At 41.0% G+C, this 20486-nt stretch overlaps 1 protein-coding gene across 1 annotated transcript; it reads right to left on the reverse strand.

Moving 5' to 3' along the window:
* Positions 1-1404: 1404 nt before the first annotated feature.
* Positions 1405-20107, reverse strand: YBX1 (Y-box binding protein 1; the record flags this gene model as incomplete). Its single annotated transcript, XM_046660725.1, has 7 exons — positions 1405-1785; positions 2433-2698; positions 7537-7619; positions 7898-8200; positions 8501-8590; positions 11287-11320; positions 20040-20107. Coding segments are annotated over 6 exons (813 nt in total), but the record flags the coding sequence as incomplete, so codon positions are not given.
* Between the last annotated feature and the right edge of the window lie 379 nt (positions 20108-20486).

Consider the following 20486-nt stretch of genomic DNA (forward strand, 5'->3'; position numbering starts at 1 on the left):
TTCATAATTGTTAAGGCTAGAGAACCAGGGTCAAGGCTAAATGTCAAAAACTAAGAGGCAGAGTTGCCGGATGAGAAAACCAAAGCCTTTGCAGCTACAAAGTGCTGATTCCACCCTCCTCTCTAGCAAACAATATTGACTTCTCCAGTCTCACGCTGGTGCATCCGACTGGCCAACCAGGTTCTCAACCTGTTTTCTAGTTGCAAGAAAGACTGTGTTCTTTGGATCGTCTTACAGAGACTCGCAGGCTACCTAATTCTTACACACAGTGAAGGAATTCAGAAAGTGCCAGGCAACACAGGGGAAGCACATTGGAAAAAAATGCACAGGTAGTTGTGCCTGCAACATTAGCAAGACTGTATCACAAAACCTGCCTCCTTGCCATGGTTTTCAAAATCACATCTTAACACTATTGGATATTTAGCCAATATTGTTGGCACTTCTATTTCCATGATATATATCTGAATTTGTGCAATTACAAAAATCACTACATTTTACACGCCGCCAGCAGTGTTTAAGTGTTTGTTCCACTGTACTCTTGCTTACACTGAATATATTTTCATGAAAGGCAAAGAGTTGTCTCGAATTTGAAAGAGAAGTTTGAAAGAGTGTTGCCTACTTGTGTACCTTCCCACTTCACTCGCCAGTCCCTTAGAATGGAAATAAAGAGCAATGCCGTCTTGGTTCTGTGAACCCTGAGCACATTGTGGCAAGTGGCACCACCATCTGGACTTACACAGCACTGCAGGACTCCTGGATGTGCCACTCCAGCCTACTCTACATCCCATCATCTTTCCCCTGGGCCACAAAAGCTGGCCTGAATGACCCAGAATGAGTCTCTGGACAGCAGCCAGACTAGTCCATAAAGGGAGTCAAACAGCATCTAAGGAGACATTTTAAAAGAATAGCCAGAACAGGCTTAGGTTACAAAGGAGTTGAGTTCACTGATCTCAATGTCTGTAGCCTTTCCACAGGTGTTACGTTATGTTGTTACCGTCTCTAGTGACTGTGACGCCAGGCTCCATGGCAGGCACCTGACAGCTCTAAGGTAGATGCCTTCACTTGGCGGGCTGAAATCGGAGACAGAAAAAAGTGGCTTCCAGGGATTAGAATCCAGCTGGTCTTTGCTGGAGCATGTCCAGTCCCCTTTACCACTGCCTCCCAGCAGAAGGACCGTACAAAGAGGCCAACGGCTAATTATAACAGTAAGTAAATATTTTCCAATTTTTAAGCACGAGCCCATAGTTACGTCACTTAATGAAGAATTACACATTTTAAGAAAATTTCCCCGAGCAATTACCAGTGAGTACCATCTATCTGCAGACAGGTCTAAGCTAAGGGTCCTACCACCAGCCAAGGATTTATAAACGAAAATAAAACAATACAGAAATATACACAAAGACAATTATTTAAGACCTTTATTAACAGGTGCTTGCAGTTTGTTGACTTTTTTGAAAAAATCAAGTTGTAAACTTTTATTACAAATTAAAAATGAGGTTCTTAAAAATCTCAACTTGACCAGATATGAAACAATTTAAAAACCTTTAAAGGTGTATTGAGAAAAACCAGGCTTTTTTTTTTTTTTAAAAAACACGTTTGTCATTACCAAAAAGAGACATCTTTAGGTAAAAATAATAAAAACCCCATGCTGCATAGATAATGCAGATAGTTCTAGTTATCTGGTCAACAGGCAAAAAGCAAGCACTTAAGGTCTTCAGCTCCAATCTTTTGTTCATTTCTTATTGCTGGAATTTCATATTCATTTCTTCTTGTTGGATGACTAAACTGTAAAGAAAAACAAAACAAAGGTTATCTCGCACAGTTCACTGCAGTGCTCTCTTAGGACACCACATGGCTCCAGTTCACATTAGCTAAGTAGGGAAGGCAGTGATTTACAACAGGAGTGGACACTGCTGTGTGACAACAACGGTTACTTGCAGGTTCTGGATGACCTTTCGCCACCCACAAATAGTATAGAGGGAAAAGACGAAAAGAACTACTGGCTGAAAATGATAATTCAAGAGCCTAGCAGAGACAATTACATGTCTCTCAGTATCAAGTAAAGGCTGACAGCAAAGGAATCCCTTAATTTTGGAACTGATGATACGATGTCAAAGCTGCCACTTTCCCTGAAGATAATGTACTGAAATCACCAAACTCACTCAGAGAGGTTGACAGAAGGCTCTAATACTCAAGACACAACGTGAAGACAGGCCTCCAGGTAGAAGAACTGAGGTGACTGGAGGCCAAGAATGGTCTGATACTGGCCATTACCAAAAGGCAGAATTTAAGCAACTGTGAGATTAATTCAGGCGGAAGACACTGTAAGTAAACACAGCTTACCTTACCTGATGGACTGGGTTTTTTCTCTTGCCTTAATGCATACCACTCAAGACTGCTCAGAGGCCTGAAGCCCACCTAGGCTTACTTACCCGGATGATGGTAGAGATGGTAAGCCGGCATTTACTCAGCCCCGCCCTGCTCAGCCTCGGGAGCGGACGAATTCTCAGCTGGTGGATCGGCTGCTTTTGTCTCTTTGCCATCTTGTGGTTTAGGGTTTTCTGGGCGTCTGCGTCGGTAATTGAAGTTGCGGCGGTACCGACGTTGAGGTGGCTGCTGACCTTGGGTCTCATCTCCTTGATTTTCCTTATCTTCTTCATTGCCATCCTCTCTAGGCTGTCTTTGGCGAGGAGGGCCCCTGGAATGAATATTGGGCAATCTTGCAATGATAAAACCTTCTTTCTTTAGCCCACCCACCAGTGTTAACACTTGATCCACTCAACCAAACACCATATCTGACCTTCCTGTCAAGCGGTCTGCAAGTAAGTTAGTAGAAATCATAGAGCAAACTTGGTTCATATTTCACAAACAAGTATTTGGAAGTGTTAACTGGAAGATGAGCATTTAAATCTGGTTTTAATGGACTAGCAAACTTTTACTTACACTATACTCTATTACAAAGCTAATCGTGAAATGACTAAAATGGGCACACCACCATCAAACTCTGATGTTATTTTAAAATGGGCTCTTGGGGCCAGCCCCATGGCCGTAGTGGTTCAGTTCAGCACGCTCAGCTCTGGTGGCCTGGGTTCACATCCCTGACACAGATGTACACCACTCGTCAGCCACACTGTGGTGGTGATCCACATATAAAGTAGAGGAAGATGGGCACAGATGTTAGCTCAGGGTTAATCTTCCTCACAAAAAATAAATACATGAAATAAAATAAAAAAATTTTAAAAGAAAAATAAAATGGCTTTATGGCTTGGGAACAACTGCTAACCTTTGCAGACGAACACTTGCTAAAAAGGCAAGAAATCAAAATAAAAAAAGATGCCCTCCCCCCTGCATATAAATGACGGTACACAGCAACTGCTAGTCAATCATTAGGGAAATGCAAATCAAAACCCATGACACAACTTCATTATCTACTGGGATGGCCACAACCAAAAGGTCGGAAAATGACCAGCGTCAGTGAAGATGTGGAGAAACGGGAATTCCTCATACATGGCTGGCAGGAATATAAAATGGCACAGCAGCTTTGGAAACTCCTCCAAATTTTGAGGAGTTACTATGTGACCCAGCGATTTCACTCAAGGGTCTATACCCAAGAGAATAATATTTTTAATAACAAAAAAAGTGGAAACAACTCAAATGTTCATGAACTGATTTAGAAACAAAACATGATACCCATAGAATGGAACATGATTTGTCCATAATAAGGAATCAAGTACCAATACATGCTACAACGTGGATGAACTTTAAAAACAGGCTAAGCCAGAGAAGCTAAGCACATAAAGAAGCCACATATTTTGATTCCATTTATATGACATGTCCACAAAAGGCAAATCCAGCGACAGAAAGTAGCCTAGTGTAAGCAAGTGGCTGGGATAGAGAGGAATGGGGAGTGACTGCTAATGGATATTTTTTGGGGGGAGGTGGGTGATAATGTCTGGAATCAGCAGTAATGGTTGCATACCTTTTTGAGTATACTAAAAGCCACTGAGTTGCACACATGAAAAAAGTTTAAGTGTTACATTCCATCAATATATTATCTTCAATGGCCTGAAATTAAAAATAACCCAGCACCAAAAAAAGATCACAACTTTTTTAATCATCGAGAAAAAGACACTCGATTTCTTTCCCTGGTGATTACAAACATCAGAAAACAGTGACGTTTTCTTGGCCTTTCCTCCATCCATAATCACAGCACCCCAGGAACACCAACGTTAACATCATGCCTTTTATACCTAACCTATCAGTCATCATAGGTTTTAATTCCAATTTAGATCTGTACACCCCATTTTTCACTTCTAAATCCTCCAATCTCCCAACTACCCATTCCAACCCCTCCCCTTCTCCTGAAACCTTCCCATTTTTTTGGAACTCATGGCCAATCTTTGGCAAAACTGCTCTGGCTTTCTCCTGCAGCCTACGAATGGAGCTGCCCCATCCCTATCACTGTGGCTTCTTAGACCATTCCCCCCATTTCTGTCCAAACCCCAAGCTTTCAAATCTTACGTTAGGCTGTGTGTCATTTACCATCATTTTCCTGTCGTAGTTATCACGACAGCCCCAAATAACCCAGGCTTTTAGATTCTTGGCCTCCCATCTGGTCCTTGTTTTCTACTTGAGTTTGCTCAATTTCAAGCATTCCACTCTCCAGTCCGCCCTTCTTATTCCTTCTTGTTCTCTCATTCTTTACTTCCACTAGCACCTATAATTCAGTGATCCTATCACCCAGCCTGTCCCTCACACTCCCTTAATCCTTACCTCCCCCCTTATGTAAGTATAAAGTTCACCATTTATCATTATAACCAATCCCAACCCCAGTATCTCCATCTGGGTAAACAAATGCAGGACAAATCCAACTCTCTGCCCAATCTGAGCCTGCTACTCAAAGTGGCTGGAAAAATACAACCATGCTGGGTGGATGCACTTTAAATTTGTGATTACTACTCTATTATTTGATTTCCCCTATTCTTCTTTTACAGATATAATTTCACATCTTTGTTCCAAACTTCCCAAACCTCCTCTCTTACCTCTCCTTTTGACTTTACTAACACACAGGCGGCCCACATACTCCGGGTTCTTACACAAGAAATGCCCATGGTTCCTAGCGAAAGGCCAACCCCTACTTGTGGACAAAACTATCCCAACTGAAGACAGTTCCAGCAGTCACTCTCCTGCCAACTGTCCTCTTCTATTGCATTTTTGAGCCTACAAATATGCTCTCATTTCCCATAAATAAGGATCCTTTCCTGAAGCCACTCTTACCTTAGTGCCACCTCATTTGTCTTTTTTTTCAGCAAAACTCCTGCTTTACCTGCCTCAGATCTCTTTCAATTTGCTCTTGGACCTATACCAATCAGGACTTCAGACTACACATTATAGGCAATATGTGTCATTTACTATTCAAACTGAACAAAAAAATTCCTGGATAAATGGTCTGGAAAGCCCTGCATTCATTGACAGAATCATTGTAAATTTTAAGGCAATTCTATGTCACCATAGGAGTTATCTGGCATTGTCAACAAGTCTATCCATTCGAATGAAGACTATGAAGTCTAACTTAAATCAAAAAGCAAACAGTAAAACTGAAGCACTCAACAAAAATTCATGTGCTATTTTTAAGGACACAATGAAACTAGGCAGAAAATTTAAGCAGTTCTACAGTGTAACAAAAAGGTAAATCAAGGATTCTGCTGTTGGCACCCATGGATGTAATGGATAGACTGCCATGAAAGCTTATCTTAGACCAACTTTAAAACATTTAACACTGTTTAAAAAATGCTATTCTGATATTATTTGCAATATTTTTGCAAGGTATCTATGTTTAGGTTTAAAACAGTTTGAACCATAATTCAGTTCAAGATCAACAAAGCCTAACAATCTGTCAGCATGAAAAATAATTTTCCTCACTCAACAGGAAGAGCTCATCTATCTCCAACATCCAGCACACAGCCAACACAATCTCCTGGTGGCTCCAGTATTAGAGAACTCCAATTTCAGTGAACATCAGCTAAGACTTGAGCTCGTTTTCATGAATTAGAAACTCTCAGGACAGAACATACATCAATGGAAAGAAGGAAAAAATACATCACAGACATGCCTATTGCAAAACTCAACATACAAGGGCCAGCCCTGTGGTGCAGTTGTTAAGTTCAGTGCGCTCCACCTTGCCGGCCCAGGTTCAAGGGTTCAGATCCCAGGCTCAGACCTATACCACTTGTCAGCCATGCTGTGGCGGTGACCCACATATAAAGTGGGGGAAGACTGGCATGAATGTTAGCTCAGGGCTAATCTTCCTCAGCAAAAAATTCAACAGACATATACTGATGTAGGTAATATAATCTCAATTGGGCTTCCTAGTTCCTAAAGCTCCACTGAGTGCTCATTTTCGTAAAACAGAAAAGTTGTAGTTAGAAACCTCCTCTCTTCTACAGTTCAACATATTTTGAAGACTTCTATATTGTATTTTGGGTACTTTTATAGTAAGGAACTTGTTTTTCTTTTTTTTGGTAATATTGACCCTGAGCTACTAACACCTGTGCCAATCTTCCTCTATTTTTCGTATGTGGGATGCTGCCACAGGATGGCTTGATGAGTGGCGTGTAGGTCTGCGCCCAGGATCCAAACCCGTGCACCCCAGGCCACCAAAGTGGAGTACATGGAACGAGCCACAACGCCACTGGGCTGGCCCCAGTAACTTGTTTCTTAAAACTTATTTGGACATCTACAGTGAAGGTTGCTACGTAAGCGATTATCAGTTAAGAAGAGTTATTACTGTATTGGGTTTTTGAGTATATTACCAGTTACCGTTAGGGATCACTTGTAGAGACTCAATGCTTTGATATAAGACCCTTTCAAGAATTACCTGTACACACTATTCCATCCTGCCAGTGTGGGACTGGGACTACTGCATCATGGTGCACTACACTTATGTACTAAACATGTCTGGCTCATGGAGCTCTTCCCCAATTAGTCTATACTCTAATCATTAAACATCCTCCATTTAAAAAGGATTCTCTAATACCCAAGCAGGTAGGTTGGTTGGTTAAGGCTAATACGGAATTGGGTTTCTTTTTCCCAAAATGTAAATTCTTAATGGAGTGATTTCACTTTGCAACTTTAGGGTGACAAAAAAAAGTACCTACTTACACTGAGAAGTGTTTAATGAAAAATTGTGCCATCTCAAAGATAAAACTCTGTTGATTCTTCATTTATGATACGGTGCAGTTCAGAGCCTAATGCTTAAAAGATTACTTTTACCTTTCTCCTTCCCAATGAAGCAGGTCTTAATTCCATACCCTCATTAGAGGGGGAGGAACAACAACTGTATAAAGTAGAGCTCATCTACACAAGCAGCAAAGATGCAAAGAACATACTCTCAAAGACAACTGACTTCAGGTTCACCTTAGCCATCTGCTGAAAGAAAATGTGAGTGCTAACAGATAAATGACTCAAAAAGACAGCAGGAGACGACGTGACCAAGTCCTAACAGATGTCGGAGAAATTTTTTAATGAAAACCATACCTGCGGAATCGTGGTCTATAACCCCGATACATATTCTGCCTCACTGGTCTACCTTGTTCTCCTGCACCCTGGTTGTCAGCACCCTGAAAAGACAATGCACATTGAGCCAAATGGATCAGTAACAGTAAAAACCCAACCAGACAAATCCAAAGTCTAAATACAGAAGTTAAAAGTAAATAAAGGAAATCACCTAATAACTGTGATTATAAGTCATTAAATTTCTGGTTATTAGGAATCAAAAAGTGCTTCCTGTACGATTAATCCAATATAGGGGAAGACACCCAGGAAATGTTTAAAATGCAGTCCTATCAAAAGTTACCACATGCTGCTGTCCATCCTTTTACTTTCTGGTGAGACTTACCTCCATCACTTCTCCTTGCACAGGAGGGTTGGAATACTGTGGTCGACGCCCATAGGGTCTCCGCATGTAGTAAGGTGGGAACCGTCGCCTGCGGTAGGGCCGGCGTTGTTGAGCCTGGCCTTCGGGAGCGCTCTCCGATCCCTCATTCTTTTCCCCACTCTCACTATTCTGGTAATTCTGCTGGTAATTGCGTGGAGGACCCCTGCGACGTGGATAGCGTCTATAATGGTTACGGTCTGCTGCATATTTACTGCCTTGCACTGGAACTCCACCAGGGCCTGTAACATTTGCTGCCTCCGCACCCTACAAAAGCCATCATATATTGACAGTGACAATGGAATTAAGTACACTTAACCAAATTTACACAACACAAACAAAAAAAGAGTCTATGTGGCCAGGGGTGCATAGAAATGATTAACTATTAGTTCCTCACTGTTCTGAAGAGATCGCCCTCTAACTGCAGCCAGCACATTAGGTTTGATGCACCTGTGTTCATGTGGTCACCTGACCCATCAATCCACATTAGAGCCACCATCCTCACGGATGAGATCTCCACAATATTGCCATACTGAAGTCAAACCTTTACACAAAAAGCATCCTCACCTTTTCTCCTTCAACAACATCAAACTCCACAGTCTCTCCATCTCCTACACTGCGAAGGTACTTCCTGGGGTTATTCTTCTTTATGGCAGTCTAGTAATATCACATTCCAAAAATAGATTAACAGGGGAGAATAATGTGCTTTTTCATTTAAAATGTACCAGAGTCAATATTATTTTAGCTTGGATACAATACTTAAATTTACCTTTAATAAGACCAAACCGTCAATAAATTTAGAAAAACAGGGACCAATGCTACCCCCAACCTCAATCACAATACTCCAATCTTACAAGGCCCCAGCATTTTACCACTATTTTCCAAACTAAAACAAATAATTTAACACTCAAGACAGACACAACAATATACATTTTTAAAAAATGCTTTTTGCAAAAGCATTATGTGTAGCTTTGAACAAAATGAGGATATCCACCTATCCCCCAAAGACTGCACTTAATAGTAGAAGCTAGCCCCACAAAGGGCCAGTTTAGATGACAGGCGAGTTGAGGTTTGCACGCTTCAAAGTTGACCAAACCAACTTGTCCCTGTGGTACCATATCCAACTCAATTGCAAAGGTCAACCAAAATCCCTTCCAACCTGTGATAATACTTCAATGGAAGTGCAATTCACATGTATTAACCGTGTCACTTTTTATATTTTCTGACTGCATGGGACAGTTGGTTATTACCTCCCCCAATACAATAAGTCTCATTGTTACTTGTTCTCTAGACTGCTACAACCAAGTAAAAGGGGAAGAATAACACCTCACATTTGTGTGTAGTACTTCCACTAAGTTCTTTCATATATTACCTATTCAATCTCCTTGTGACAGATGACATGAGGTATTATTACTCCTTTTTAACAGATGATAAAACAGGCTTTTAAAAGTTAGGTGACTTGCCCAAGGTCGTGCAGCTAATAAGCAGCTGAGTGTGGACTTTTCTAAATCCAGGTCTTGGGACTGCAAACCCCATGTTCATCCTACTACATCACAGTGGGATTCATTACAGGATCACCCATGCATTTCCACTCCAGAGGAGGCAGGACAACCAACAAATCTGAAGCCAATTAAGCTAAGTTGCCCAGAACTGCAGTCTCCTTGATACACCACTAAGACCTGAGCAGCCAAAAGTCCCAAGAAACAACTAAATGTTGAAACCACTTCCAAAATAAAGAGGAAAGCATATTGGTGACAACTTGTGGGTCAGTACAAGTGGGTGTCATGCGTTCAGCCAAATAGTTGATCTCATCTGTCATCTAAACTGTCACAAAGTTTTCATACCTTTCATATATAGCCACCTCTCAATTACCTGCAGTCATAGGGGATAGCAGAAGTCTGGATAATTAAAATCCCAAAACTACTATTTCGGTCAGCATCCTCAATGCCCTCCCCCACACTCCTCAAACCCTTTAGTGTTGCTGACAGGCCTTGCTGTCTCTTGTTCCTAAGTCTACATATTCCCTTGAACATCAGAAGGGAAGTTAAGGAACACGTAAAAATTGGTTCAATTTTATAAAACAAACATTTGCTTTAAAATAGCATCGTCTGAGCAGTCCTATATTTATGTGACGAATTTAAATGTTCCCATACTTGTATTTGTTCCTGCTATTATCTGATAGGGTTCTGGACATACTAGAAATTGATCTGGCTTTCCCCTTCATTGCCACTGAATGCTGTAGAGGACACTTCAGAGAGCTACAAAGCACCAACCCAAGACAGCCCTTCCTAAGAAGTACGCTGCCATGCAAGCTCGCACCTGCCTGAACAAAGGTATGGTGTGGAAAGTGACTGTCTTTTGATGTCTGGATTACAGTATAAAAACCTGGTTTAAAAGTTTTGATTTTCAACACAGTATTTCAACAGTCTTATGAAAAAATTGCAGAGCACGTAAGTACACACATACAAACGTGTTTTTCCTACCTACTGCATAACTGTGAGGGTAATTAAGTCCAATGGAGCCTATAATATACTTAAGTTTGCGATATTAGTGTTCATTTGGCAATCTCTTATTTTAAACAATAAATTCCTTAACCCTCAAGCGTATTTCAAAATATTTCCCTTAAATGGTATTTGAGAAAGTTCAGCACGTAGTAGCTATCCCTATGTTATTTTTTCCCTCTCAAAACACTAAAGCTAATCTAAAAATTATTTAGTGATTAATTGCCAACTTTGCCACGCTGCCTTTTCACTTAACCATAAACTAGTGGCGATTTCTAAATTTTCCAAGCCAGCCAAAATTCTCCAGAGGTAAAAACATCTTACCCATTCAAAGTGCTTTAGAATAAAGAGAAGGACCTACATTACTTTGCTAGTTTTCTAGCATTCATTTCAAATTAATGTTTTCCAGCTTTGTTCTAGCTATTTCCCTCCTGATTACTGTGATCTGTCCTCACCAGAGGTAAACCTAATAGCATTTGAAAATATCTCGTCAAAGTTTCTGTCTGTTCATAGCAACATTAGTTCAAGTTTAGGTTAATGGTGGTTTTTTGTTAATCTTAAATTAGGTATGAAAATTCAGTGTACTGAGTTAAGCAGATTCAATATTTTACAAAGCTACAACTATTAACAAAATACCAATTTGAAACACCTATTTTAATAAAGTGAACTGACAATACAATGTTTCAATGTATACATTTAAGCATGCTACCACTCTTCCTGTGGGAACTAAATGAATTCTTTGGTGGTTGGGCTTAATAATCTTTTTGCAAAGAACAACAGTTGAGAAGACATCCACCCTTTTCTTCTGAGAGGCCTTGAGCTAGAAGTGTAAAGATCCACACGAGCACTCACCTGGTGTACAAATACATCTTCCTTGGTGTCATTCCTGCAAGACAGGACCAAGTTGAACCAGTCAGAAAATGGAATATATTTCAGTGCCAAAGATTAAAAACAAAACTAGTAAGCCATCATGATTTCTGCTTTAAAGACTAAGCTGTTGCCAACAGTTATAACCTCACTACCTGTAGAAGATAAAAAAAAAAAAGCCTAAAATCAAAGGGTGACCTAACTAAGCTATTAAGAGGGTAGAAGTGACTAGCAACAGCTGTCTTGTCACTCCTTATATTTCCTTCCATTATTTCCCAGCTTCCTTCTTTTTCACTTCGTCCTCAATCATTTCCTCATCACCGTTTCCAATTCCCAACTCTTCTTGAGGTCCTAAAAGTGACCACTAAAACCCCCTAAGAATGCAGAACACCAGGAGTGAGCCCTAACATAAACTATGGACTTGGGGTGACAATGACATGGCAATGTAAATTGTAACAAACATATCTCTTTGGTGTAGGATCACAGGGGAGGCCACGTGGGTATGGGCATGTCGTATACAGGAACTCTGTATTCTCTGCTCAATTCTGCCACGAACCTAAAACTGCTCTTAAAAATAAAGTATTAATTTATAAAAAGAAAAAACCATAATGAAGTACAAACATGGACACCACCAGTATCCACATTATTCACCCGGCAAACATGGTACTTCAAGGTTATAAAAGGAATATTAGATAATGTACCAAACTACTTATTTAGTCAGGACAATCTTTTTACCAACAGTACAAAGTAGGCAATACACGAGACAGTCATCCCTGGAAAGCAGCTTAGGGAGATGCTTTATGGAGACAAACACTAAACAAAAACTCACTAATGACGTCATGCCAGACAACATAGTACTCACTTATTCTGCTGAAACTAAATCAACCTACTAGGGATTATCATGGCCAAAGTGTAAATGAATTTTAGGAAGAAATTCGACTGCTCAGAAAATGCAGTTTCAGCCAAGATAGACAACTATGGTTTAGATGCATTACACTGATCTAGTTACAATTTGTCAAATGACTACCCAGAAATTCAAGGAAATGCTAACATAAAACCAAATTTTTAGCCCTCATTCTACTGTTAACAATTCTCTGATGCTGGAAAGCTGCCTCCTCACTGGATCCTTTCTTCACCTGCAAAATGGGAAAAACGAAATAGACACAGAGCAGCTTACGTTATAGAGGGTTTAAGCTCCAGATACTGTGCCACATGCTTTAACTGTATCACTCAATCCTCACAATCCTGAGGCAGATGCTATTATCAACCCCCATCCTATAAACTGGGAAAATAAAGTATGTGGTCATTTCCTCATAGTGGTAGGTCTGACTCTCCAGGCCCTGGTCTTCACTATGCTGAAAACTCAAAAAGGACCAGTCTGGAAATCCTTCCATTTTAGCTTTAGAAGTAGGTAAGAGCATATGGTTTCTCCAATTTTCTGAAAAGACTACAAATAATAAGGATCCCTATACCCTTGCCTGCAGTACAGTTATTCCGTGATGAGACCAGGGCTCTGCTACATATTCCCCCACACAACCCTTCAACATGTAAAAACCATTCTCAGCTCACAAACCAAACCAAACCAGTTGTGACTTGGTAGTTTTTTGACCCCTGATCTACAGTAACACTGGAAAAAATGCATGCCGTGGCCACTAGAGATCTTACTGAAGAAGGAAAAGCAGCAATTAAAATACTTTCACCTAGCACGCAGCATATTGTAGGAACATGGTGGGTTCTCAAATTTTTAAAATATTTATTGAGCGCCTACTATTCACTTAATACTAAGCCAGTTTCTAAAATTAAAATGTAATTACCGTCACCTTTTACTGTTCTAAAAGCTACTCTTTCACATTATTCCATCTTATTAGTTATTCCAAAATCTGCCACAAGCCAGTGGGCCTACAATGAAAGGACAGCAAATCCAAAGGCTTCATTCATTCCTTTAAAATAAAGGTGAGTATAGTTATGCACCACATAATGTTTCTGTCAATGATGGACTGCACACACAACCACATATTCGACAGCGGTCCCATAAGATTAGTATCATACAGCCTAGGTGTGTAATGGGCGATACCATCTAGGTCTGCGAAAGTACACTAGATGACGTTCACATGACAACAAAATCTCCTTAACCATGGATTTCTCAGAACGCATCCCTGTCTTAAGCAATGAATGACTGTATTTTCTTGTGCTGGCTAGCTAGCTACTATGCTAAGCACCAGAAATAAAAATAAGACATGACCTATCCTCAAGGATTTTAATCTAGAAGGCCACCACCATTCAATCCAACAGAGCAGCTGAATGACCAATATGGTTTTCTGCATATTATAGTATGTTTAGCCATACTAATCAGAGAGAGGAGCAGGTGGTATGTAGAGTACAGCAGTTAAGAACTCCTTACTAGAACCAGTGGAGCCAAAACTGGAATCCCAGCTATCCCATTAGTAATGACATGCTCTTAGGCAAGTTGCCTTATTTGTTAAGTTGGGGATAACAGCAACCACTTATTATGTGTTCACTATTTCTTTTTTAAACCCAGTGAAAGCCACACTATATTCAAATCCAAGCCTATCCATACTGCTGCCACTTGAAACAATTATTTCACTTGCAGTCTGGTGCCCAGAACTGCTGTCCAATAGAAACAAAATATACGGGGCCAGCCAGGGGTTCACCAGTTCAGATCCTGGGCGTGGACCTACGCACAGCTTATCAAGCCATGCTGTGGCAGCACCCCACATATAAAATAGAGGGGGATGGGCACAGGTGTTACCTCAGGGCCAATCTTCCTCAAAAATAAAAAAGAAACAACATACAAGCCAAATATAAGTATATTTTCTAGTAGCCATGAGTAAAAACAGGTAAAATTAATTTCATTATTTCCACATGTATAATCAATAAAAAAACTGGAGTATTTCACATTTTGGAAAACAAGATTCACATACTCAAGCTACTCAAAAAGTGGTTCAAAACACTAAATTGAGTATCAGTTTTAAGGCACTAATTAGAATAAAAATTCATTTTCTCAAGTGCACTAGGCAAATTTCAAGTGCTCAACAAGCACATGTGTCTGATGGCTACTGTAGTGGACAGCATGGGTCTACACTACTCCATCAGCCATCACTCTGTTTATCACATGCCAGCCCTCCCAGTCTCCTGCAATCAAGTGTACTCTTTCGGTTGTATTCTTCTACTCTACCCCATGTTAATAAGGACACTATTTACTGCAGAAAATTTTTTAATGAAAAACACACTTGGAAGATTTTCTCACCTACCTAGAAATACAGTATTGTTCTTATTCAGCAAATGAGGACACAATACTGACTTCAAGGAAAAAGGAATCACAGAGCAAGGGGCTGAAGAGAAAAGGGGACACCGTTCTAAGTTAGAGGAATGCTAAAGAAAGAGGAAGAAACCCTGCTGGGATTGAAAGAAAATGGAAGTCTCTTCAAGAGTTCCTAATGTAGCACAAAGAAGGGTAACCATGCAGCCAGCACTAAACCCCTATACTATTAAATATATCCAACTTAAAAAGGGTCTTAAGATATCCTAAAATTTTACGAAACATTTTTAGCCAATTCACAGAACTGCCATCAGACAGACCTACCATACACAGGCTCATCCATTCACAACCAAATGCTCTTATGCTATTACCTTGTTGCAGATTACCACACCAAGCCATTCCAACAGCTTAACATGCCCAAATGCATAAATTTATGATCCTATAGCTATAAAAACAAACTCCAGGATTTAGCATCTATAAGCTCCAGAACCCAAAGCATCCAGACATCGAGTCCTGCAGATGTGCCCTAAGATCACAAACCCCACTTATCTTTTCACTTGTTCTCTATTAAACACTCCTCACACCCAACAGATACACTCTCATTTCCTACACTACTTTCTACCCTTCTGCCTTAGGTGAACTGGATAGTAGATGCTTCCAAGAGCTGAGACTGGAGTATAGGAAACTAAGCAACCACAGCCCCAAGTACTAGAAAAACAGGTGAATACACTAGCTCTCTACTCTAGATTTTAAGATGAAAAGATTTTACATATCAAAGACTTGGCGAACACAGATGACTTCTGGCCAACTTAAGATCAGTTGTTAACATAGCCAGAATATAAATCAATCCTAAAGTGCCAAGTCACTGTCTTATTAAGAGCCCCAGTTCTCAAAAAACCAACCAATACATAGTGCTTTTTAAGACTGCCAATGACACATCATGACTTGGGGACTACTTAAATTATCTTTTTATGCCTCCCTCCTCCCCATCTCTTCCTCAGCACCACACTGCCAAGTCTTTAACCATTCCCCAGCACGACAACATTTAGTCAATTATGTTGTAGACTATCCATGACTTCTATGACTTAAGATCAGTCTGACTTTAACTGCCCAAGAGACTTGGCAATCATCTTTCCACAGGTCTACAAACTTTTAAAGGACCACATAGCATTTTAGGCTTTGTGAGGTCAGGCTCTGTGGCTATTCTTTCTTCCTCTTCTTCTTCTTCTTTTAAAAAAAAAAAAGATTGGCACCTGAGCTGACATCTTTTGCCAATCATCACCCCCCCCCCCCCAGACCCGGTCCCAGTCCCCAAAGCCCCCAGTACTTGGTTGTATATTCTAGCTGTAGGTCCTTCTGGGTGAGCTATGTGGGATGCCGCCTCAGTATGGCCTGATGAGTGGTGCCATGTCCGCGCCCAGGATCCGAACCAGAAAACCCTGGGCCACTGAAGTGGGGAGCACAAACAACCACTCCACCATGGGGCCGGCTGCTCTTTCTTCTTTTTTAAACAACCCTTTAAAAAGGCAAAACCCATTCTCAAATCACCAGTCACATAAGAACAGAAGTAAAAAGATTCAGAAGTGGGATAAAGGTCTAACGTTCCCTCCTTTAATTCCTTAACTGCCTCCCAATATTAGCTATTAAGCAAGTCCTTTAATTCATAAAGCCAATCCACATGCTGAACTGGAACTGTTATGGCAATCCCCAACTACATGAAATTGGCAGTGAGAAGCAGAGAGCTTTTCAGATCTGGGGAACTAGTAGTCAGCACATAAGAGCTTCGGTGACATGCTGGAGATCTTTCAATGGCTAAGAATATCCACCCTAACAAATTATCTGTAACAATGTGGACAACAATCAATTTGAAGATGACTAGGGTCTATTTTCAGAGACGGCATAATAGCACTTAGTAAACACAAACTCCAGAGTCAGAAAAGCGAGTTCAAATCCTAGCTCTGCAACTTACTAGCTATGCTTCCTGGGGCAAATTTACCCAACCTTTCTGTGCCTCAGAACAGCACTCACACATCAAAAGTCTTGAAAATTAATTTGTTCATTTAAAGCATTTACAATAGTGCCTGGTACAAGTACTTAATAAACACTAGCTACTTTTATCACCATGTGTGAAGGAAGTCACCTTTATCAGTTATATACACATGGGATCCCCAAAAGGGAGACTGAACGTGACAGCCATGACTAAGTATTTTTGTAAAGAGGGATAGCTAAGCCTCTCCCTGGCTTGGTTTATTATACTCTTCCTAAACCATGAGTAATAAACTCAAATGCATATACACAGGCCAAGCAGGAAGGGCAGTCAATATCAGGAGAAAACTAAGCCTGACAGACTGTGGTAAAAAGGGAAATGTATGTCCCATTTAAAAGTGATTAATAATACGCACGGCCAGTTGATTTTTATTTACATGGGACTACAGGCCCCAAAGCTAAAATTTATCTTAAAAAAGATGATAATCTGATATTTTTGGCATTATCTCCTGAGTTTTAAATGTCGGTAATTAATTCCAATTCTTTTTAAGACACTGTACTGTCCAAATGAAACATCTGGGGGTAGATTTAACTAGTAGGCCACCAGTTTGTGACCTCTGTCCTACGTGAGTCTCTTTGCTCCAAATTCCTTGCCCACTCAAAATATTAGAATGACTAATTTAGCATTTTAAGTACACTGGAGAGCAGAAAAGTACTCCTATTCTGGTCACTATAAAAGATGCATACCCCACTGAAAAGTAAGTTGTTACTGATTCATGCCAACCTTTCACGAGTCTGGTGAGCATGGATTAATCCTCAACAGCTGGAAGCAAAAGACAAAATCTGGTTTCTAGATTTAAAAAGCAGACAATGAAACCCTGAAACCACTGACCCCTGTAGTATCCTTCCATTGATGTCTTCAATAGTTTGGAGTGAAGTTTTTCATAATAAAATGAAAAGTCATTTTGGGGAGCTAATAAACCCTTCTAGTCACATAATCCAATTATCTTTTGCAGACACAGCACACAAAGGAATTCCTCAGAATTCCTAGATTACATGGCCTAACAAAATTAAGCCAAAATTTTTGCTATTTTTATAGCTCCATGCTCTTATTTAGCACCTTTTATACAATAAAACTATCAAAAGAAAACCCTTTAAAAAATAATTCTACCAAGGCTATAAAAATTATCACAGATAATTCAGATTGAAATGCTTACAATGAAAATATATTTCTTTGAAGGCAAGAAATTTACATTAAAATATCCACTTTAATTACAAAAATCTTAAGAATCTAGAATATATTCTTCGTAGAATTCCAAGCTTAAAATTAGTGCCAAGGTAATCATCGCAAACACTGCATCTTCTCCTTTACAGGACCGCTCCCCCACCCCTTCAGGAGAGCCAGGTGCCTCCAGCCCTGTCCACACACTGAGCCAACTGCTAACTCCCCAGAACTGTAGTTCTTTTAAGACATATATCTTCCTGGACTTAACCGTAGTCGGATTTTACAGTATCTTAACTCAAAAAGTCTGAGAATCACTGAAACGACCAGTTTAGAAATATAAAAGTTTAGGTTAGGAAAGTCCAAACAAAGGATCATCAAATGCCAATTTAATTGAACTTGCCCTGGAAGATGACCAACTGAGTTGATTGCAAGTCAGAACAGAGATATTCAAAGAATGGTATCTCATACAATAACAATGGAGTATGTAAAGAACTCCTCTTACTGCGAGTATCAACTGTTTGCTTCAAAAATATCATAACCTATGGCCATTTAACAAAATGCAGCAAAACAGAGGCACATGCTACACGTTGAAAGCACACACAAACTACAACCTAACCACGGAAAAAGCTGCAAATTACAGTCCCTTCTGATGCGCATACCAGCAATATCCTATCATTATCTTGGGTCAAGGGTTAAAAGCAATGGTTTTCAAGATATGGCCCACAAGTCATAATCACCTGAAATTCTTGTTAAAAATGTACCCCAAACCCAACGAATCCAAGCTAGGAAGGAAGAACTCAGGAATTTGCATTTTTAATACCCTTCCATGGGTAGCACACTTAAATTTGAAAACCACTGGTTTAAGGGTTAGGACAGGAAGAAGAATCAGAGTCAGATAGAGATACTAAGTGATGCTCACAATCAACCAACTAAAAACTGGTCAAATATAAGCACCAAAGCACTCCTTTCCTTCCTAATTAGTAACTCGTTATAAAAGAACATGACAAATGTAGCCTTAGCTTTGTCACAAGGCAGTGTAAAAACAGACAGAAAATTCCTAAAGATTCTGGGAGAAACAAAATGTTTCTCCATAACTGCAAACGTGGAAAACGAACCATCAAATACTTACAATCACTTTTGCTTTAATACTTTATTATGTCTGTCTGTGAGCTTGATCTCGCCCATTTGGTTTCCTGAAGTGGTATGCATTTCACAAACATGCGGTGTTACTACTTAATCTTAAGTGTTCTTTTGAACATCTAGTCGTTTAAGGCCTTCTGAAGTATGGAAGAAAGAAAACGCCGAGATGGTGTCACACCTGTAAGGCCCACATGGTACCAGCAGCCCGGTGCCCTCCACCCCTGTAGCTGCACTAGTGGCCCTGGCAGCCATCTTGAAAACGATGCCCGGCTCCAAGGAGACCACTGAAGAGCGCCGTGGGCAACCTGTGCGTTACCATCACTACCGCTACAAACAGTCCTGAGGATTAATCCTAAGGATGTAGTTTGTAGCTTCGCCTTCACACACGAAGAACAATGTTATCGCAGACTAAGGCCACTCTAATAAGCTATAACCAAAGCTGTCACAAAAGTCATTTAACAGGTATAACTTCAGGGCAAGAGGAGAAAGAAAAATTGAGAAAAGGAAAGACCATTTTCTTCCAGCTGTTACTTACTCTACGAATAAGAGCAACTCTGCTGTCAAAGTAATCCTAACATGAAATTTATCCGAGGCACTCACGACAGCACACACTGAAATGTCACAACAAAGGCAATAACTTTATAGTCAAAAGGACAAGGCTCCCCATCCTGGCACTGTCAAATCCCGTTACCTCCGAAGGTTGACAGCCTGTAAACACCCTATGCACTAATCAGTGGGTCACATTTTCAAATACCGGTTTCAAGAACGTATAAAAAGATGACAAGGACAAAAATGGGGTGGGCCCAAACCTAGGAGAATTAGGCTAGGTCTTCGTTTCCTCGGGTCGCCCTGTTAGTTGGCTCGCTCGCTCCGCTTGCCTTTTAAATTGCTTTGCAGCATAAGAAGCCTTTTAAATTGCAGATTAATATTTAGCTGCAAAACAAAGAATCTCTACATCCACTAATCCCTTCCGTCATCAGAGGAAACAAAACCCACACCAACAATACACCAGAGGTGGCAAGCTACACCTGCTCGAGCCATCCCGAGCCTGCAGAGGGAGCGGAGCATGCAAGACGTGGGCCCGGGCTTCCGCGGCGGTCATCTCACCTGTTGATGAAACCATATCCGTTTCTTACATTGAACCATTTTACTGTTCCCAAAACCTTCGTTGCTGGAAAGAGGGAAGAAAAAACCCACGATTACCAGACATCCATTTTTTTTTTCAAACCGCCACGCTTCAGCATCCGGTCCCTCCCGCGCTCCCCGGCGGCCACCTGACAGCCTTTCTCTGTTCGGGGCCCGCTCGCCGGCGCCCGAGCCGCGCACGTGGGTGAGCTCGAGGCCCCGAGGCCAGGCGGCCGGGGCGCGGGCGCGGGTGCGGCCGCGGGGCGCCGAGCACGTGAGGAAGGGGAAGCGGCCCGGCCCACTCCGGCCTGCGTAGGAGGCGCGCCGCGCCCTCGGGGCACACGCGGAAGGGAGCGGGTGGGGACGGAACAACGGCGTGAGGGCCGAGCGCACGCGGCCGGCGGGCGCCGAGGGGAGGGACCCCGCCGC

This window comes from Equus quagga, chromosome 5, assembly GCF_021613505.1.
Source record: "Equus quagga isolate Etosha38 chromosome 5, UCLA_HA_Equagga_1.0, whole genome shotgun sequence".
Lineage (NCBI taxonomy): Eukaryota > Metazoa > Chordata > Mammalia > Perissodactyla > Equidae > Equus > Equus quagga.